This window comes from Osmerus mordax, chromosome 15 (genome assembly GCF_038355195.1).
Source record: "Osmerus mordax isolate fOsmMor3 chromosome 15, fOsmMor3.pri, whole genome shotgun sequence".
NCBI lineage: Eukaryota > Metazoa > Chordata > Actinopteri > Osmeriformes > Osmeridae > Osmerus > Osmerus mordax.
In genome coordinates, this window is record NC_090064.1 from 2,274,772 (window position 1) to 2,298,000 (window position 23,229).

At 41.1% G+C, this 23,229-nt stretch overlaps 1 protein-coding gene across 1 annotated transcript in view; it reads right to left on the reverse strand.

Annotated features, from left to right (window-relative positions):
• hhatlb (hedgehog acyltransferase like, b) overlaps positions 1-23,229 on the reverse strand; it is a 128,350-nt gene that overhangs the window by 78,675 nt on the left and 26,446 nt on the right. Inside the window, exons 5-7 of the mRNA XM_067251825.1 lie at positions 22,815-23,009; positions 22,421-22,630; positions 2,426-2,597 (exon numbers count right to left, since the gene is read on the reverse strand). Coding sequence (XP_067107926.1) covers positions 2,426-2,597; positions 22,421-22,630; positions 22,815-23,009 — 577 coding nt within the window. The remainder of the gene's footprint in view (positions 1-2,425; positions 2,598-22,420; positions 22,631-22,814; positions 23,010-23,229) is intronic.

The following is a 23,229-nucleotide window of genomic DNA, read 5'->3' on the forward strand; positions in this document are numbered from 1 at the left end:
AGAAATAACTAAGAATAGATTCAACTATTGGTATAATGTGTGACCATATATTTTGATTACAATTAATATGAATGCTGTTCATCGTTATTGACAGTGATGCCGGTAACGTTTTCAGCACGAGGGTCAAGTCACGTGTATATACATAGACCTACCACTCAGCGACACAAACAACAATGTAGCAGGAGAGAGAGAGATGCGCATTTTCGAGTTGGAAATACAATCACTATTTTGAGTATTTGTCAGCTAAAGATGGAAATATCAAGGTTCGTTGTACACTCTGTGCTGGTGGCGACAAAGTGCTATCAAGCTACAAAAACACAACGTCAAATTTGAAGAAACATTTGGAGTCGCAGCACTGCACAGTCAAAATTATAGAGACGGTTGTCAATAGGTGTGTTCGAGTTCATAACGCACCTATTTTTATGTTGAGGTGGCGGGGGTGTTGTCGGCAGCTGCTGAATGTAACTAATAAAGTAAATTGTAATCTAACTTAGTTACTTTTAAAATCAAGTAACTTGTAAAGTAACTAAGTTACTTTTAAAATCAAGTAACTGTAACGTAACTAAGTTACTTTTTCAAAGTAACTGTGGCAACACTGATTATTGATGAATGCGCTTTTGTAAATGTTATATTGATACCTACTTTTGTTACTTACTACTAACTTCAACATACAAGATTCAACACACCAGCAGTACAAAATGTTTTTATTATGACCAATTCTGTTAATGCTCTCTTCGAACATACTGCGTCCGTGTATGTAATATAAGGCTTTGAATAAAATGTTTGCCCTGCTTGATCAAGATAATCGAATGCACAATAAAACCTCATACTTGGCGGACCATTCAAGGCTTATCATTATTTTGGAATTTAAACGTTTGGAGCTGATAAAAAAGCACATGAATTGAATCAAGTTTTACACCTGCACCAAGTGTATAGTGCATAGTGCCTTCCAGGCCCGTAGTGGGGCCACTTTTCAGGCGACTTTTTTTTAATCATATATTGGATGATGCAAAAAGGCTAATATTTTTATTACATTTAATATTGATCTTTCAGGCCCAAGACCGGCCCACTTTTTTTTGTATACCAAAAGGCTAATATTTTAATAAAATTTAATATTTTGCTGGCGAATAGGTTGACAACGCTACAACGATATTAGCCGAATAATTGTGTGGCGGTATGCAAGAACCCATTGGACGTTGTGGCCGCTCATTGTTGGCTATAAGCCAAAAAATATCAAAAATCTGTTTTCTGTCAAAATTGAGATTTTTTATGTTTTGTATAGTTAACACCCTAAACTTAATTGTAATGTACAAAAAATATATGATTACTTACAGTTAATTTCAACGTTTTTTGGACATGTTAGCTAGCAAGAGTTTCAAGCCATGTCAAATCAAATGCTCAGTTTGTCTGCTCTTTTGAGTGCTGCAGCAGCCCCAAACAACAATCAATGAAGTCAGGCTGTTAAACTTAAAAATAACTTGCTGAGAAGTTATTAAGGTAAACAGATTGACAATCTGTTTGAAACAGTCGAGTTGAGTGTTGGTGTTTCCCTCATGCATCACAATAGAATTAGAATTAAATGGAGTGGAATCTTTGAATGCAGTTTTCTCCCTTATCACTTTTTGACACAGGTCAACATTAAAATGATGTAACTTCAGTTGTGATAAAGATATCCGATTGATCTAAACAGATTTGTATTCAGGAAAGTTTATGGATTCCAAAGATGTTTACCACCCAGAGAGTCCAATTTTCACCATGTGAAGGGTTTCCCCAGGTCGCCACACAATTACGTTGCTAATGCTAATCATTAGGTCTATGTCTCAATACCACTTGTCACTTGTGTTTGTCCTCTTGAAAATGAATCAGTAAGCTTGGCACATTTGGCAGAATCCTCCTCCAATGTTTTTGTTTTTTTCAACCTGGCTTTTTCAGCCCCTCTTGGCCTCTTCCTCCCATCCATCCTCCCTGACGCGTATCATTACGGTAGGGCCGCCCGGCCCAGCTATCGGTAGCCTAAGAAAACTTTTAGGAAAAGACGGGCTAAGGACCCAACCAACTCTATTTGGGAGTTGAGAACTCCCTCACATGGTTCAACCCATTCTGTGGTGTCAGAATGCGAAACGTGTGTAGCATACTTTAGGAGAAGATAGACTAACGTGACAAATAGAAGAAAAAAATCCTTGACCGGCCCAAAAGTGAAGTGGCCCACCGGGAATTCTCCCGATTACCCACTCCAGCCCTGGTGCCTTCTATGTTCCAGTGAAATGAGAAAAAGAAACATGCCCCCGTTAACAAACATACATTGCTTTGTTACATTGTGTGATGTCATATGGTCTGCAGATTAAATGAGAAAGACCTGTGCATACACACATTTATCAAAACAGTCAAATGAATCTGTCCCATGGGAGCAGAATCTTCCACACACCTAATGCCCAGTCTGAGAGGTGCTTGAGCAGCTTCATGTCAGTGGGTATGGTCAAGATGTACATGAAGTGGAAAAGGACATCCACCAGGATTATTGCACCCAAGTGAATCAGGCCCTGCAGACTGATGTTCCACATCTCTCTCTCCTTCCTGGTCAGGTCAGACCTGTTGGCCTGTAGAGGGCAGGATACAAAAACTATAGACCAGTGTTGCAGCAGCAGTCTTCTCTTTTTGTGTGTGTGCGGATGTGTGTTTGCAGGTGTGTGTGTGTTTAAGGGTTCAAGCAGCTTTGCAGTGGATCCCTATCGTATTTGTCAGTCTTATTAATGATTAGGGATCTAAGAAGCTTTGTTTTTAATTGGATCATTAGGTGTCCAAGCAGAAATATTGAGCCAAAATACCTAAAATCCCCACTTTATGACAAGGCTGTTTGCACAGGATTTGATCCATTCCTCTGTACGTTTCTGCATTTGAGACAGTTTAATACCCCCCAAATGTCATGTTTGTTTTTAATATTAATAATAGCAAAAACGTAAACACGTTTGAGGTTACTTTGACATTCCCAGGGTCAAATGTACTATATAATGGAGACATTGCATTAACACTAGAAGCGCCAAGACGGTTTTACCTACTAGAAGCGCGGTTAGGCTGAGTCTTCAGACAGGGATGTTGTTACTGACACGTAATGGTCACTAGATGCCGCTTCTTGCACGGAGCAAAGGCACGGTTGGAAAATAAACATGCCTTTGTCGATCTGTCATTTATTTCTGTGTTGTATTTATGTGATTGTGATTATTTAATTAGAGTGTTTGTTGTCTAGCCCTTCAATCATTCAGCAAAATGTAATTTATTGGCTAAAGGATGTCAAACACATTGCGTGTTACAGTGCGTGTCCACTACAGTAACGCGATGCGAGCGACGCAATGCTTTCCATTTATTTTTAATGGAGCCAGGTGAATGGCTTGCGTGGTGCATTGTGGGTAGTGACGTGATTCAATCTGAGATATTCTCAACTTTATGTAAATGCCAGCAAATACATTTTTTGCTGGCTAGATGCAATACACCTTTTACATGTATGTAAAAGGTGTATTTTGATTGACATTGTGAGTACGTAAACCCAAGTCTGTACACTTGGCCATGACGTTATACAAACTGAGTGACCTTAGGGAACTACAACTCTGCATTCATCTGTCTGACACGCCCCCGAGTGGGTCAGACTGTGGGAAGGCAAGCGATGGCAGGCGATTTGCGTCGCTGTAGTGGACACGCAGCGTTAGACTGCAGTTGGTCGATAGTCGGATGAAAAGATTGCGTTGTTGTCCCCAGTCAAAAGTATAAAGAAACAGGGACATCATAAACATTCAATGATATAATTAAATCCAGTTATACTGGCAGAACATGTAATGTTCTTCATTTTTTGTATTATCAAGTATTGCAAAAATGAAAGCCATGTGTAATTTGTTTGGAAATTCTAGGCTATAGGCTTACTTGATGTTAGCTTACATGTTGATGCTTACATCAACCCAAATGTGTATTTTGGTTTTATGTAGGCTATTATTGTAACATTGGGACTCTAGTTTCCAGTGTGAATGGCGGGTTACGCAAGGGCAGTAGCGCATGATAAATCAAGTAGGCGGCATATCTAGCCTGAAAGATGATTAGAATAGCCTCCTTTTTGTTGTGTATGTAGGAACTAAATAGAGTAGCCTAAGGGTAATCTAGGGTATTGCATTGTGCACAGGATTTCTTAATCTTTTGAGCTAGTAAACCATGAATGCATCAATAGGTGTGTTCGACTTCATGCAGTGCCGGCGGCACAGATAGGTGGCTGACTTGAAGCAGTGCATTCCAGTTAGAAATGTTGTTCGACTTGAGATGGTGCCAACGTCACGTCACTGTGATGTATGTCATCAAAGTACCGCAAGAGAGATTTGAGATTAGCCGGCTGGGTCAGCCAGCCAATCTTCTCCAAAGCAAATGCACAAGCTCTGAGGACAACACAGCTATTTCATGATTGGCCAGACTCACACACGACAACCTGACGTATGTTTTGTGTTTATTCTGACACCTTCAGTTTTGCTAATACTCAATATCGGACCAAACAGTACCAATTAATTAAATAATTGCCTTCATTGACAGACTGCAATACTATTGTTGAAGAAAGTGTTTTTGTCCGCCTCTTCAATCAATCTGCACTTTGGAGAGAGAGTTACAGCCCAAGACATAAAATTACCAATTTATTATTCGCCTTTATTGACAGACTACATAAAATGACAAATTTCAGTTCTAATGCAAAAACAATTCAAGACCAGTTTGTCAGCAATAAAGTGAGCAAACAGCGCTTGATCGGCCATGATGAATTATAATTGTATTTATTTACAGGGGCAGTGCACATTATTGAATATCATAAATGTAATTGTGCCAGAATTATCCAATATGGCTATACTTAATGTGTAGACCCTTGACAGAATGTTAAAAAGTCACCATAAAAAACAATACATCTTATATTATTACAAAAACACATTAGTAAAAAAAAAAAAAAATTACTTCATTGATTTATTCCAAGCACACTAAATCATTAGATTATATAAATTGGACATTTTATCTAAACTCATATGACTGTTGGAAAAATTGAAGGTGTAACACTTTTATTCTGTATTAAATGATACTGTGTTTAGCTTGTGAGCGAGGAGGCCTACCCCCAAATCTGAACTCTGGGTAAACATACAAGACCATTATCTTGGGGCTAAGGACTAAGAAGAGGGGGGATTGTTTGTTTAAAGGAGATACTTTTTGACAGAGCTAGAAGGAGGACTGAGGTCTGGTGACCATTTGCTTGTCACCTAGTGGGGGTAGGGTTAGGGTTGATGTTGTAAATGTCCATTGCAAGGGACGCACACACGTAAACACGCATACACACGCGCGCCAGGTCTATGCAAGGGAGCAAATGAAAGAAGAGCCATGGAACACTTGCATGCATTGTTTTAACCAGTGACTGTCAAGAGCGTGTCTGTTTAAATAGGTAGCTAGCACAAAATGCTAGCAGACAAACTTTGTATTGTGATCAGATTTTGTATCCTTGCCGGCAAGCATTAAACTATTGTACTTTCTTTGAATCCGACGACTCTGTGCATTACTTGATAAAGAAATGATCCTACCAAATTGGTCCTTTGAGCCGGATCCCCCCCCCCCCCCCCCCTCGGGACGCAATCCGGACGCATGTACCCCCTCAACCTGCACGTTATTTTTACTAATATGTTCTAAATAGAGAAAAACTAGCGCAGTGAGGTCGTTAAAGACTAATCACTGGTTAATATATAGTCGGATGAAAAACTCTGGTGTGAAGTTGTGCACTAAAGTCACAATGGATCCTGTCCTGTAAGTGTATATTGGTTGAAATTGACATAATAACTGATTGTTATTGCTGATGAATTGGGAATTGTAATCTATACATGTTAAAGATATCACGCTTCAACATCTCCAACCTTGTGTGTTATGGGAACTTATGGGGCCGCACTTCTATCCTCGTAGTAAACACTCGCCGCTGCTGTTTTTACGGGAATATTAACTTGATCCAGGGTCACCAAACTGACCATCAATGCTGTCAACATATCCGGGGACGTAGTTATGTCCTCCACAATAAGATATCACGCTTCAACATCTCCAAACTATGCGATAAAATCTCAATTTGACTGTATACCACCACCTGCTGGATGTTTTGTTGAACTCTTCTCAAAGTTTGCTAGCTCCCATCCCTTCCTCCCCTCGACTACAGATCACGTCACACATGATCGTGTATTTTCATTGGCTAGACAAAGTAGTGTTAAGCTAGCGTTGAAATATAAACCGCGAAATATATAAAATATATAAATTCCTATTGTGAATTTAACCATGGGTAATTGTTTTCCATGTTGGAAAGGAGAGTATGTGGAAATCACTGAAGATGATTCCGAGGATATAAATGCAGTAACATCTAGACATTTGAAAATGTAACTTTATAACCATCTACATCTGATTTTAATAACCACGTGCACATCAAATATCCATTGACATGGAATCAATTTATGTCATTTTTCCAGTTTGGGTTATTTTAAAGCGCTGTGTTTTTCACAAATGTTTTATTTTGGTTTGAGGAAATGTACGTGAAAAGTTATGAGGAAGTTATTAGAAAGTTACATGAAAGATTGGTTTAGAGTGGATCATGAACGTTTATGAAATAATGCAAGAGAACAGAGATGATTGACACTTTGATGTTCTGAAAAGGGAACTATGCATATAGGCTACTTTGAAGGTATATGGGCTAACATTTGAAGTTAAAATAGTCAAATATGGGGTTTTTAAGAACTTTGATAAAGGTATTAGATGCAATTTGGTTAAGAATGAGAAAGAGAAAATAACTAAAATGTACTTTAATTTGGATTTTGATGGTAATTTGATTTTAGGTTTTGTTTGAGAGTTTTATCAAAGCCTGGCACAATGTTTGGTATAAATAGTTAGTCTGTGATACGGTTGTATTAATAGATGGTATTAGTGCATAAAGAGGGTTATTATAACATTTGTTCTGAAATAATTTGGGAAGACTCATCAAGTCTGATAAATTGTGGTTATGATAAAGTTGGAGCTAACTGACTGTTTTGAAGTGCAGCAAAAAACTCATGAAGTTCTACCTATCTCACCTATATAGAAAATATAGTTGGAAAAATGTTTGGTTAATAGCTACATTAAGAAAATTATTTGGTCTATATTTCATTTAAGAAGCATACCGATTCTATTCTGGTTTGGGATAATGACAATGGTTTTTATCATATCTTTGACAAAAAGAGGTATGACTTGGTAAAATAGAGGAATCTGAAACAATATAGGTCTTAATCTTAACAGTTTTAAAAGACAGAAAATTGTTTTTTTGGAGTGAAAGAAATTAGACTAACAGTTGATTTAGTTTAAATAAGGGAACAAAGAAACTGATTTCTAAGCATGTCTAATAGGAGTTGAATATCAAATGATGATGTATTGTCTTGTTATACATGCGTTTGCTCAACAATTAATAAATAAGGGGATGATCACCTCTACAAGGGAAGATATCAATTATAAAGAATTTGTTTGCTCTACTAGAAGTTCATACTGATAACATTGATTTAAAGCAGATGTGGCAGCAAAAGAGGCAGCCATGCTAGATGTCTTAACATAAGGAAAGGTATTATGTGGATGAGACTGTCTTGAGAGATATGCAGGAAGTGTCACCACAATTATGTAAATTCACAAGAAGATTACACAATCACCATGCACACACAATCATGGCATCCGTTTCAGAAAATTGGACTTACGCAGTTTTCACGAAGATTCTGGCATTCACCAATGTTTTCTTATTTGGGATTTGTTCTTAGGTAAGAACAGAATTTACGTACACCCAAGAGCATTCTTACATACAATTGAGAGCTGACATGTTTGGGCAAAATAAGTAATTATACCGTTTTCATCCGTTCTAATTAAAAATGAAAGTTTCTGTCCTTTATAATTTTGCAACTAATAATTTTCATTATTTTACACATAATTATATGTTTGTTTGTTTTAATAAATACACACTACACTTACACTTCTGGGGGGTGTTCCATCAATGTTGATTACTTTAACGAGAGTTCTGTTCCATTAAGGTGGCTTATTTTAGTTCTAGCTACGTAACCAATGTAACTTATACTTCGGAACTAGCCTGATCCGTGTCAGGCTAAAAGTCAAGCTAAACAAAAATTTCAAACAATTTCAAACAGGCGGAAACAGAATCTCAAAATACAGTTCCGGCGAGTAAATTCCTGCGCACAAAGCACTTTAGTCCGTGTTCGGAAATGTAAATTCAGACTTTTTGAAGTGCAAACATGACTGATTTATGTGTTTACTTCATCTCCAAAACATATATTAATTTAAATAAACAAGTTAAGAAATAATGTCACTTTAGCTGTTTTCAAAAGCCATTTGTTAATTGACATAAAATAAGGCCTTAGAAACTAAGCAGAGCGTCTAGACAAGTTACAATCAATTATGGCGTATCCGTTCTTTGACAACCCTGTGGTGGATGAAGGTGCTCAGATTATACAAAGAGTGTTTATCCCACCAGCCCCAAGGGTCTTCAGAGACAAAAGTAATGCTTCCCTAACCAGTATCTGTGGAAGAGTTCAGCAGGCCCAGCATAGTTTATCTAGATAAATGTTATTATCATTCTTTAAAAATATATACATAGAAAAACACTTAAGCAACTCTTAAGGATGGCAGTGAACACATAAGAGCAGCCTATCATCCTTCGTAGAAAGTAGTAGAAAGGAGAGTAGTAGACTATAATAGAAATGAGGGTAGCCTAGTAGACTGCAGTGTATGTAAGTAGGTAGGCCTAGAATATGTAGTCTGCTGGAATCACTGACAAGGAAGCAAACTCACTGTAGCCAAGCCTTGACCACTGTTCAGTCTGTCTGCATCTCTGTGTGTCTTTACATGTGGGACATTCTTGAAAATGATTGGTGACTTAAAAAGGTTTAACAAAGGCAACTATGCCGGGAAATATGAAGGTTATACCTTGCTCCAAAGCAGTACCTGAATATTATCATCAGTTTTCCAGGTCATCTTGAAACACAAAGAATCAAGGAGACTTTTTATTCAATTGTATAAAGCATGTTCATTGTTAAAAGTAGCCTATATTTACATTTACATTTACATTTAGCAGACACTCTTATCCAGAGCGACTTACAGTAAGTACAGGGACATTCCCCCGAGGCAAGTAGGGTGAAGTGCCTTGCCCAAGGACACAACGTCATTTGACACGGCCGGGAATCGAACCAGCGACCTTCTGATTACTAGCCCGATTCTCTAACCGCTCAGCCACCTGACCCCCTATGTGTTGACAAGCCTCTATATTACTTCATCCTCTCCTTCTGGCTTCCCCAATATTATAGGTGCAATACACTGTCCCCATGCCCTGTATCCAGGCCCACTGGAAGACTCAGGGGGTGACTGCCTGGTGCCCCCAGGGTTGAAAAAGCGTTTTTAAAATGCTCTTTAGAGTGGCAAAAATGAGACCAAGTGCCCTACTGTCTACCATTCTCATTGTGAAAGCTGCTTGAGTGCCCCTTAACGCAATACATGATAGTGTGCCCTCTATACATTTCAAAACATGTCTTCATGAGTTCCTTTATAGTAGAGAAAATGTAATGCAGTACCGTATAAGGTGCCCTTACAATGGTCTAAATTAGACTGTTCCCGTTCCCTGCCCTTACTTCCAGTGGAAAAGGGTGCTGTTATGAAGTGCCCTTTATGCTGCCCCTACATGACAGTGTCCCAAATGGTGCCCTTTCCAAAGAAGACGATTAGATGCTGTGTCCAACAGTCTCCCCTAGAATGTGCCCACTAGGGCATGGTTTCCCAAAGTGAGGCTGTGACGAGCACTTCCCATTGTTACACTGGTGAGAGCCCATGTCGTGCAGTAGCAGCACTTTAAATCTTTCCACCCCTACCCTACAAACAGCCACAGTCTGCCACTGTCCAAGCCCCCTCTGGATCTGTGGAGGCAGACTATGTTAATTGGAAATCTGGAAATATGGGGCAACTGTCCATATACTGTCAGCCAGAATAGTAATAATTGGATTTGGATTAAATATGCACGCGTAATATAATAATTATATATTTTTAGGCATGCTGAGCAATTTTAAATGACTGTTCTGCCAAGCAAAGTGTGCTACAGTTTGGGTCACCTTCTGATCTGAAAGTTTGTGCTGGATCTGTGCAATAATACTTATTTCAGTGAATCCCCATTTTAGTCATGGTTATCTTTGCCTTTTATCTTAAAGCTGAGCATTTAGCCTATCAATTAATAAATGATTGTGGCAAAGTTATTTTGAAGTAATTTATTAATTTTGTTAATGATGTGAAGACAAAAACATTATTAGCCCACATCAAGTGCAATTAACCATGGCCTTCTTCAGTGTTTTGAATTCTATCCTTCAATTTTCAATTGCTGCCACGTTCTTTTTTGGGCTATTACTCTCAATCTCCTGTTGAGAATATTGGCCATAGGCTACTGCCAGAGCGGTTTCAGACAGCTCATCAAATTTCGCTAATTATCAGTAGGCCTAACTGCATATAGTTATGTTAAGTAGATTTGGTAGGCTTACAATTTACGCTTTTAAATTGTCGTAATGGTTTGACAAGTTGTATCCCTTGCCGTGTGAATTGCGGCAACATTGTCCTTTTGGGGACAACTCAAAAAAAACTCAAAAAATCAATTTACGCTGCTAGGCCTATATCAATAAACTAGCCGTGTCTTGCCTTCAATTCACATAAATTATGTTAACGGGGAACCTTGCCATCCAATCATAAGTGACTTGTCATGGTATTTATAGGCCCAATGTAGGCTTATTCTGCACACTAGGACAACACCACACAATGGCGTATTTATTGCTGCTGCAAAATTTTGCAGATCGTGCCCTGAGGAGGGAACACATCTTCCATGACCATACCGATTTATTTGCAGAGAGTGACGAGTACCTGTTGGGACACAAGAGCAGTCCTCATGGATATTTGTAACAGTCAACTGTCTTCAAGGCTATGTTTAGAATTATTTTGCTTCAGAATTCAAGGTTAAACCATTTATTTTTCACTTCATCAGTTCTGCGCACTTCTCCAGATACAGCCTTCACTGCATGAGTAATTGCATTCCATGCATCGGTTTTATTTACTGCTTTGTATCCACCGCTGACGCTATTAAATATGATGTGTCGTTTGTCGCTAACTTCCTCGACTTCAGAATTACTAAAGTTTTTCTGTCTTTTGTCGAGGCCTCCACCGTCTTTACCACATCTTCTTTACATTTCTCTGTGTGCACACGGCCCTTAGCCTGGTCCTAACCAGACTCTCGTACATTTCATTTGTACAGAGTCTGGCCTCGCTCCATTGACAAGCGTTGACTTCCTTGTAGGCGGGTACTCTGTTGAAGTTTAAAACTATTGATTCTGCCCAGAGCCACTCTGATCTGCCATAACCAATCGCTAGCGTTCGCCAATTCCTTCACCACTACTGTAACAGAGCTAGCTGCCGTAGCTGGAAAATCAAACTGTTCCCGAACCCCGTGGGGAGGAGGGCCCCAACATATTGGCCACCAATAAAACTCAGCAAAACTTGTTCTTGCTCTGGCTTTAGCTTATGGATATTCGGCAGCATTGCCACAACGGAACGAATGGCTTCGCTCGCATCTTTCTCCGCCGCCATTACTGAACTTCAACACAAACTAGCACACGACATCAATGTCATTGTTCTCAGCCACTCCCTCTGTTCGCTGATTGGCCGGTAGAAAATTAACTGGAGACATCTGACCTACTTACCTCATGGCGAGACCTAGAACAGAAGCAAAATCTTAATTGAGCGGAAGTACGTAGGAGGGCATAGCCAGGCTACACGGCCCTGCCATCTCATGCCCTTTTATGGGAATTAACGGGGCATTTACCTATGCCAAATAGGAGCAACGGGGCACAAGCTTTCAACTTACGACATATTGGGATTCATCATTCTAAGACCACACCTGAGAACAAGTCTGCTGTTTAGGAACACGCCATGAATCACACGTAGACTTTTCTTAGGAACTTTCTTAAGAACAAATGTAAGAAATAACTTAGGAAGATATTGGTGAATGAGGCCCACTGAGAATTGTCTTGGGAATGAGGTTCCGTTTTGTTTGTTGAAAAACATATGAACAATTCTATAGGGCTGTCCCCACTCAGTCCACTAGTCGATTTTCTGGTCGATATGCTCTTGGTCGACTAAGATTTTTTTAGTCGAGCTGCTGTATGGCAGTGTGAGATCTGATTCCCGCTTGTGTCATCATTGCTGGATTAACGAAATGTTCTAAAGAAATTGTAGATTATACTATTTAAGACAAATAAAGCAACTAAAAATATATAATTTAAAAGAAAAGGTGTTAAGGCCGATTATATGCCTCTCCGTTTTCCAAAGAACGGACACATGGGAACACCCTCCTCTACGGGGAACGCCCTCTCCGAGCTCTCCGAGGGCTCTCAGAGAGCTCGACGTGCACCTCCTGAATTTTCTACTATCCGTCGTAATTTCGGATAGTTACGGATACCCCCTTGGCTGTGATTGGTCAGTATAAAGAACCGCTTGGGTCAGGGGCGGGGTTGCTGTGATAAACAGGAAGAACAGAATCCTTTGACCGCTGTAAGTTTTTACAATTCATATTCCAGCTAAACAGTACATGTAAATCAGCATCTGAATTAAAATGTGACGAGAAATGGGCAGTGTAGTTGCTGAATGTGCGTATTTTATTGATGAAGCGGCTAATTTGTAAATTTGCTCCGACTTCTCGATAACCTAGGTAAATAAACACTCGACGACGACTTACAGAAAACTGTTGCGCCACCTACTCTTATGGCGGTGTATTGTTTTCAGCAACCACAGCTTACGGAGAACCATAAACGCAGTCTATCCATCCGTATCCGTTCGTATCCGTAAGCCCGCCCATCCGTAAACGGAGTCGGAGAAGCATATTGCGGCCTTTACTGTTTTCCCTTTCGTTAATCTGCGCTTTGTTTTGGTTTGGTATTTTGCACACGGCACGAGCACAATTGGCTGCCGACCTACAAACTCTGCCATAGCCTACTTTGTCTGTGTTATTAGTCAAAATGGCAAATATATCTGTGGTATAGCAGCATTTCCTTAATATAATATTTACATTTACAAAGTACCGGGTGACTCAAAAAACGTTGAATGCAAACTCTGCCAACAACGGTTTATTTTTCATAGTTCGACATCGAATATGATGTAGCCTACCACCTGAAAAACGTAAGTTGGCCTAGCCCTACTTCGCTCATGCTAACGCGCTGGGTTGAAAAATGAATATGCCTATTATAAGAATCAGATCCAAATCTAATTACATTATCTTCTCCGACCAAGACAACAAAATATTTTTCTGTTGCACCGTTCCCCACTCAGCTTCTATGTAAGTTCGCATGCTGCAAGTTTTCAGGCAGTGATAAGCGCGCTATGACGATTTGCATGTTAAACAAACAATATTTGTAATTTGTAGTACATTGTAAGAGATATTACATAATAACCAATCAGGCATTTTGTATTATATCGGCATTCTGTAACAACAGGACTGGTGACACGAGACTTATTATTAGTAATTAGCTTATTTTATAGTGGCTGAATCTGGAATGTCCAGCAGCTACATTGAGTCAGATTGGGAAAATGTTTGTACATTTATGTTTGTCTAGTTATCAATCTCCCTTCTTACGTATGTATTTCTTTCATATTATCTCTTAAAACAGTGAGGGAAAACATCACACAAAAGGGTTTGATGAAAAACATTGTGACATTTATAGAAAATAAAACGTTTCAAATTTTGATTAGTCGATTTTCAGAAGTGTTTAGTCGAGTCTTGGTCGACCAAAGAAAATCTTAGTCGGGGACAGCCCTACAATTCTAAATGGTGCTATGACTCTGAATGTAATGATTTAACTGTTTCATTGGTAACAATGCAAATGTTGAACAGTGAAGTTTTAATCTTGGTATAAGTTGACAACGTTTTCTGTGGAATAAAATGTAGGTACAAACACTCCTATCATGTTCTACCAGTTACGTAAAGATGTGTTGATTTCTAAAGTTCCAGGGCAGAAGTTTGAATGTTTTGAGACCAGTTATAGACTATCGGAAGAGGTGATAACAATACTGTTTCATTCATGTGAAGTATTATTTGGGAGTTGCATTAAAGCTTAATGTTTTGTTTTTGAGAAACCTGTTTGTACTACAGAAAGTTTATGTTAATTTGAAAGGAAACAGAAATTGAGAACATGTAATGAGATTTCAGGATGTGTGCCAAAGTGATGAGTCTTAAATGAGGTTGTAAAGAGTTAGCAGCAGGCTGGAGTGCAACGGGTTGTTTAATTGGTAAAACTAAAACACAGTATTTATTACACAAGTAAATCACAAGTGTACTATAATTCCCTCGAAGCACTGGCAGACAGTGGCTTTCTTGCTACAGGTTTATTTGAAGCTTCTTCTCCAAATCCACCGTGAAAACTAAACTCAATATACCCCAGTATAACGAGAAAATAAAGACCACATTAGCTTAATATGAACATACAATGACATGCGCAGCATGTAAACAACGTTCACCTAAGTAAAATACAGACACAACACAACATGCCTCGTTGGCTGCATGCTGTACACAAGGGAATAGAGGATCACTAACATCCGCTATAACAACCTTAAACTTTTATCGGAGCATTAAAACCGTTGTGAAGTTGGTTGGAAGTTCGATATTCAACAGATATTCGGACGCCCAGTATTGTGCTAATTTAGCCGGGGTTTAGCGCCGCTAAGACCGGCCGCTAAGCCTATGGGCCCGATCTTGCACCCAGCGCAATTGACTTTGTCAACGACGCAAGTATCATTCCTAGTTTGCACTCGACGCAAAACTGACTTTTCCCTCCACAGACGCACGTCGAAATTACCTTGCGCTCCCGTGGGCGGTTCAGCGAAAAAGGAGGCGTGTTCCGGCGCAAACGTTCCCTGGTGCTATTTTGCAGTTTCCGAAAAACAATTACGCCACTGACCAGGAAAAACGTGGTCTAAAGTCAATGGCGCATTATTCAGATGCTATTTTAAGGGGGCAAGCTTGGTCCGTTCACACTGCTGGCGAGGCCAGGGTCTTCTTTCTGCGAAGCTACGTTACATTGTTTTGATTTATGGCGTGTTACATTTCTTCAATGATTATAAAAAGATTTTCATGAGAAATCTCTATGTATGTGAACATGATTTGTAACAATTGTGCCAATTTTCTCCCACGCCTGTTTAACCGAAGCTAATTTGGGTGGGTTTCTTCTCCCATCTCCATCAGAATCAGAATTCGGTTTATTCGCCATGTTTTTTTGCACGTTACGCCCAAACCAAACCCATTAGTAATGTAGCTACTTCGGACCTACCCATTTTAGATTTGCGCCAGGCGCAAAGTCATTTGTCCCGCCAGCAAAATAGCAACCGAGCCGTAGTCCCGCCCACAAAGTTACTTTCGCTTTGCAGTTTGGTACTTGCGTTTCAGATCGTCAAAATAGGGGGGTATGTGTTTGGCTGCCGAAACAACGCGTATGTTTAGGGACCATCAACAAATTACACATTTAAAATTTCAAAAGTCAATACATTTACATTTTACATTTACATTTTGTCATTTAGCAGACGCTCTTATCCAGAGCGACTTACAGTAAGTACAGGGACATTCCCCCGAGGCAAGTAGGGTGAAGTGCCTTGCCCAAGGACACAACGTAATTTTTGCACTGCCGGGATAGCAATAGCTTTTCAACAACATGAACTAGGAACATAAAAATTATGTTTAACTGTTCAAAATGTATGCATACACATTGCACAGCCTTTATTTTGTTTATTTTCATATCAGGTTTTAACAAAATGTTTTTTAATTCAAAATAAATCTTCAAACTTCAATAGCTTTTTGGTCATGTCACCCTCAAATCTATTTCAGAGTGTTCATTGACTATGCATACATGTTGCACCGCCTTTTCTTTTTTAATTTTTACCCCCAAACTATTTTCAGTGAATTTCTGAAAGTTCGAAACTTCAATAGCTTTTTGGTCATGTGACCTATCATCATCATCATCAAATTAGTTTCAGAGTGTTTATTGGCGACGGGAATCAGATGGCTGAGTGGTTAGGGAATCGGGCTAGTAATCTGAAGTAATCTCTAGTTCGATTCCCGGCCGTGCCAAATGATGTTGTTTCCTTGGGCAAGGCACTTCACCCTACTTGCCTCGGGGGAATGTCCCTGTACTTACTGTAAGTCGCTCTGGATAAGAGCGTCTGCTAAATGACTAAATGTAAATGTTATTGACTATGCATACATGTTGCACAGCCTTTGGTTTTACCATTTTCACCTCAAACTATTGTCAGTGAATTGTCAGTGAATTTCTGAAAGTTTGAAACTTCAATAGCTTTTTGGTCAACCTGAAACGACCTGAAAGAGTTCCACTGCAGATTTGAAAGACAATTGGACTGTCCTGAACTGCACCTCCCCACCTAAGAGGCCTCCCCGCCACCACAGTGACGACTGTCTCCATTCAGGAGAGAGAAGTTAACAGACTTTTAAAGAGGCAGATCCATCATCCCTGTGCCCAAAAAGCCAAGGCCAACAGGACATAATGACTACAGACCCGTCGCACTGACCTCTGTGGTAATGAAGTCTTCAAAGACTCCTCAAAGCCATCACGGACCCTCTCCTGGACCCCCTGCAGTTTGCCTACAGAGCCAACAGGTCTGTGGACGACACAGTTAACATGGCCCTCCACTTCACCGTACATCACCTGGACTCCCCAGCATCCTATGTCAGGATCCTGTTTGTGGACTTTAACTCTGCCTTCAATACCATCATCTCCACCCTGCTCCAGACAAGCTCTCCCAGGTGAACGTGCCCGACTCCATCTGCAGGTGGATTACAGACTTCCTGTCTGACAGGAAGCAGTGTGTTAAGCTGGGAACACACGTCTCTGAGACCCGGTCCATCAGCACCGGATCTCCTCAGGGCTGCATCCTTTCCCCTCTGCACTTCTCCCTATATAGCAACAGCTGCACCTCCAGTCATCCATCCATCAAACTCTTGCTACAATTGGACTGTCCTGAACTACCTGTTCCCACCCATGAGGCCTCCCCCCTCCCCCTTTACAGTGACTACTCTCTCCATTCAGGAGGGTGAAGTTAACAGACCTTTCAAGAGGCAAAACCCCCGCAAAGCAGCGGGGCCAGACTCTGTCTCTTCTGCCACCCTCAAGCACTGCGTTGACAAGCTGTCTCCGGTGTTTACCAACATCTTTAACACCTCCCTGGAGACATGCCATGTGCCAGCCTGTCTCAAGTCCTCCACCATCATCCCTGTGCCCAAAAAGCCAAGGCCAACAGAACTGAATGACTACAGACCCGTCGCCCTGACCTCTGTGGTAATGAAGTCTTTTGAGCGCCTGGTGCTGGCACACTTCAAATCCACCACAGACCCTTTCCTGGATCCCCTGCAGTTTTCCTACAGAGCCAACAGGTCTGTGGACGACGCAGTTAACATGGCCCTCCACTTCACCCTACAGCACCTGGACTCCCCAGCATCCTACGCCAGGATCCTGTTTGTGGATTTCAGCTCTGCCATCATCCCCGCCCTGCTTCAGGACAAGCTCTCCCAGCTGAACGTGCCCGACTCCACCTGCAGGTGGATCACATACTTCCTGTCTGACAGGAAGCAGTGCGTTAAGCTGGGAACACAAGTCTCTGACTTCCGGTCAATCAGCACCGGATCTCCTCAGGGCTGCGTCCTTTCCCCTCTGCTCTTCTCCCTATACACCAACAGCTGCACCTCCAGTCATCCGTCTGTCAAACTAACGTTTGCGGACAACACCACCCTCATTGGGCTCATCTCTGACGGGGACGAGTCTGACTATAGGTGGGAAGCTGACAACCTGGTGAACTGGTGCAGCCAGAACAACTTAGAGCTCAATGCTCTTAAGACAGTGGAGATGGTTGTGGACTTGAGGAAGAATACAGCCCCACTCACCCCCATCACCCTGTGCGACACCCCAGTCAACACTGTTGAGTCCTTCCTGGGCACCTCCCAGGAAGGACTTCTCCCAGGACCTCAAGTGGGAACTGAACATCAGCTCCTTCACCAAGAAAGCACAACAGAGGATGTACTTCCTACGGCAGCTGAAGAAATTCAACCTGCCAAAGACAATGATGGTGCACTTCTACACAGCCATCATTGAGTCCATCCTCACCTCTTCCATCACCATCTGGTACGCTGCTGCCGCTGCCAAGGACAAGAGCAGGCTGCAGCGTATCATCCGCACTGCTGAGAAGGTGATCGGCTGCAATATGCCTACCCTCGAGGACCTGCACACCTTGAGGACCCTGAGGTGAGCGAGGAAGATTGTGGCCGACCCCTCCCACCCTGGACACTCCCTGTTCCAGCTACTCCCCTCCGGCAGAAGGCTGCGGTCCATCAGGACCAAAACCTCAACCTCATGGAAACCTTTCTTTCCATCTGCTACTGGCCTATTCAACAAGGCCAAGGACACCCACTGACATTTATTTAACTATTATAAGTCCATCTGACACCTATTGCACTACGCACAAGCTACCTTTATCTCAGTATCTCATTTGCACTATGTTGCCCACTCATGCTGCTCACTCTTTTATTCTATTCTTATTTTTATATATATTTTAAATTGTTTTATTTTTAGACTGTTTAGTTCTTAGAATTAGTTAAATTATTGTACTTTTACTTAATTTAAGATCTGTATATGTTTATTGTTTGCCTTCCTGCTACAGTACATTATGTGTTTGTGTAACATACATGGCAAATAAACCAAATTCTGATTCTGATTCTACTTCGGTGGCAAGAGGCCAGAAATCTAAGGATTTTATATAATGGACGACGAGTGATTCATCCTAGAAGTTGAGCAACACTAGGGAGTCAGGTGGCTGAGCGGTTAGGGAATCGGGCTAGTAATCTGAAGGTTGCCAGTTCAATTCTCGGCTGTGCAATTGACGTTGTGTCCTTGGGCAAGGCACTACACCCTACTTGCCTCAGGGGGAATGTCCCTGTACTTATTTTAAGTCGCTCTGGATAAGAGCGTCTGCTAAATGTACTTACTGTAAGTCGCTCTGGATAAGAGCGTCTGCTAAATGACTTAATGTTAATGTAAATGTAACACTAGTTGTATGACACCACAAATCCAGAAATAGCCTGCACATATTTGTATTTCATGAACTCACCAATACAGCTGCTTCGCAGGTTCTATTCTGTTGTAAGGACAACTAGCCTGGTCGCGTTGCAGCCGTAACACATCCGGTGTGATTTGAGGTTGCGTCAAACTCGTGTTGCAGCCATAACGCGCCGCAGACACGTCCTGTGTGAATAGGGGGTAAGCCCACTAGCTGCCTTCTCGACCTCCTTCCTGCCAGACTCATTAGGATAAGTGGTGTAAGTCTCTAATATAGTGCCAAGGAGTGTTTTTCAGGAGATCCTGTGTAATATGAGTATCTATTCCCAGATGTAGATTTCTCGGAAGGAGTCATTAGCTGTGTTCGACATCGGCTGCGGCTGGCTGCACCAATCTGTGAGAGTTGCTGCTTGCAGTCAAGGGGGAGTTGAAAAAGGAACCGTCAAGTCGGATGTTTTCTGCTTCCCGTGGTTTGCTGCATTTACGTCAGTCATGTGAGTTTAGATAAAATGTCCTACTTACAGTGAGGAAAATAAGTATTTGAACACCCTGCTATTTTGCAAGTTCTCCCACTTAGAAATCATGGAGGGGTCTGAAATTGTCATCGTAGGTGCATGTCCACTGTGAGAGACATAATCTAAAAAAAAAATCCAGAAATCACAATGTATGATTTTTTTTACTATTTATTTGTATGATACAGCTGCAAATAAGTATTTGAACACCTGAGAAAGTCAATGTTAATATTTGGTACAGTAGCCTTTGTTTGCAATTACAGAGGTCAAATGTTTCCTGTAGTTTTTTACCAGGTTTGCACACACTGCAGGAGGGATTTTGGCCCACTCCTCCACACAGATCTTCTCTAGATCAGTCAGGTTTCCGGCCTGTCGCTGAGAAACACGGAGTTTGAGCTCCCTCCAAAGATTCTCTATTGGGTTTAGGTCTGGAGACTGGCTAGGCCACGCCAGAACCTTGATATGCTTCTTACAGAGCCACTCCTTGGTTATCCTGGCTGTGTGCTTCGGGTCATTGTCATGTTGGAAGACCCAGCCTCGACCCATCTTTAATGCTCTAACTGAGGGAAGGAGGTTGTTCCCCAAAATCTCGCAATACATGGCCCCGGTCATCCTCTCCTTAATACAGTGCAGTCGCCCTGTCCCATGTGCAGAAAAACACCCCCAAAGCATGATGCTACCACCCCCATGCTTCACAGTAGGGATGGTGTTCTTGGGATGGTACTCATCATTCTTCTTCCTCCAAACACGTTTAGTGGAATTATGACCCCAAAGTTCTATTTTGGTCTCATCTGACCACATGACTTTCTCCCATGACTCCTCTGGATCATCCAAATGGTCATTGGCAAACTTAAGACGTGCCTGGACATGTGCTGGTTTAAGCAGGGGAACCTTCCGTGCCATGCATGATTTCAAACCATGACGTCTCAGTGTATTACCAACAGTAACCTTGGAAACTGTGGTCCCAGCTCTTTTCAGGTCATTGACCAGCTCCTCCCGTGTAGTTCTGGGCTGATTTCTCACCTTCCTTAGGATCATTGAAACCCCACGAGGTGAGATCTTGCATGGAGCCCCAGTCCGAGGGAGATTGACAGTCATGTTTAGCTTCTTCCATTTTCTAATGATTGCTCCAACAGTGGACCTTTTCTCACCAAGCTACTTGGCAATTTCCCCGTAGCCCTTTCCAGCCTTGTGGAGGTGTACAATTTTGTCTCTAGTGTCTTTGGACAGCTCTTTGGTCTTGGCCACGTTAGTAGTTGGATTCTTACTGATTGTATGGGGTGGACAGGTGGCTTTATGCAGCTAAAGACCTCAAACAGGTGCATCTAATTTAGGATAATAAATGTAGTGGAGGTGGACATTCTAAAGGCAGACTAACAGGTCTTTGAGGGTCAGAATTCTAGCTGATAGACAGGTGTTAAAAATACTTATTTGCAGCTGTATCATACAAATAAATATTAAAAAAATCGTGATTTCTGGATTTTTTTTTTAGATTATGTCTCTCACAGTGGACATGCACCTACGATGACAATTTCAGACCCCTCCATGATTTCTAAGTGGAAGAACTTGCAAAATAGCAGGGTGTTCAAATACTTATTTTCCTGACTGTATATAATGTATTTAAATGATGTAGTGTGCTTGATATCAATCAATTACGTTGTACCTTTTTTAATTAGTCTACTTAATGTTTTTATGTATTGTATAAGATGTAGTGATTTTTAGGGTGACTTTTCTATCAAGGGTTACAGTTGAATTCATCATGGCTGATCAAGCGCTGTTTGCTTTCTGTTTCGCTGACGAACTGCATGGTCGCAAATGTAATTGTTTTCGCATTAGAACTTGCACGACCAGTGCACTGAAATTGGTCATTTTATGTATTGGGCTATAACTCTCTCTCCAATCTGCAGATTGATAATACAACCAGAACTCAACTAAACTTAGTCTTTCCGTTAGTGAAGAGGCGGACTGCAACATTTTCTTCAACAATAGTATTTCAGTCTGTCAATAAAGTTGTTTTTAATTCAATTGTACTGTTTGGGCCAGATTTGAGCATTAGCGAAACTGAAGGTGTCAGAATAAACACAAAACACACATCAACGTTGTCGTGTATGAGTCTGGCCAATCATGAAATAGCTGTGTCGTCATAAGAGCTCCTGCAGTTGCTCTGGAGAAAATGCGCTGGCTGACCCAGCCAGCTGCTCTCGAATCGCTCTGCGGTATGTTGATGACATATGTCACAGTGACATGGCGTTGGCGCCGTCTCAAGTCAGACAAAAATTAGAACCGGCATGCACTGGTTCAAATCAGCTGCCTATTGGCGCCAGAGCCGCATGAAGATGAACACACCTATTAGGTGTGGGAGTCAGGTTCCAGACTGCGCCCTCTGCTTAGCCTGGCCCAATCTGACTATCATTCACAACACCCATGTCAACCTGGATAGAGATCAAGAACAAACTGTACTTGTTAAATATTGACTGAAGCAAAACGCAATGTTTTGACCTAGGTGTGTATCTACATATTAAAGTACAATGCTGTGACATAACATTTTCTATTTGTATTATATAAAACATTTAAAAAAAAATATTGACGAGTGTTGAGAGCTAGCCAGTTGATAATGGGTTCCCATAAGCTAGTCAACTATGCATGTCTGTATTATAACTGAGTGAATTTTGTTTAGGAACACTCTGTATCTCACAGAAAGGTACTGTAAATCCTATTTACCTGAATGTAATACTTGTCAAAGGTTATGATGGGTCCAAAGTAGAAGAACGGCAGATAGAAGTTAAACTTGAGCAACTCCAAGATGCTATAGTTCCCCTCTCTCCGCTCACAGTTCTCCAGGGCAAAGCTCATACAGCGCAGTATAGTAAATCCACAGCCACCATAGAACAATACAGGCCTCAGCTCAAACGAGCCAGTCACAAAGCCAGCCTGCAGAAGAAAGAAAAGGGGACTTATTAATAGTCAATATGAGTAAATTACATTACACAAAGGTTAACATTTGAAATGATCAACATACATGTATACGTTCATGCAAATATGTAAGGTCATATTTTGTATGTGCTTGCTGTGCTGTGCAGAACTGCTCTGAGATGTTCTCCCAAGCATAACACACCTGCCACGACACAAAGGGCTCACACTTGAAAGTTGCCAGGGTGGTGAGGCCCATCACAAAGCAGAGCCACCTGATTTTCACTAAGGAAATGCTGTAGAGCAGGATGCAGTGGGACAGGATGAGAGTGACATAGGTCCAGCCCATAGTGGTCCACACAGCCAACACGCCATATACCATGTAAACCAAGGACCTGTGCTGTGGGAGAGACAAGCAGTGTTGTACCTGTACTTACTGTAAGTCGCTCTGTTTAAGAGCGTCTGCTAAATGACTAAATGTTAATGTAGTGGAGGATCATCCTCTGCAATGATTTTATTTAATTTTTTTACTTTTAAAAAGTTACACATTTTAGATAAAACTATACTAAATATATGTCACCAAAACATTTATAAAAATGGGGGGGATACAAATAAAATGA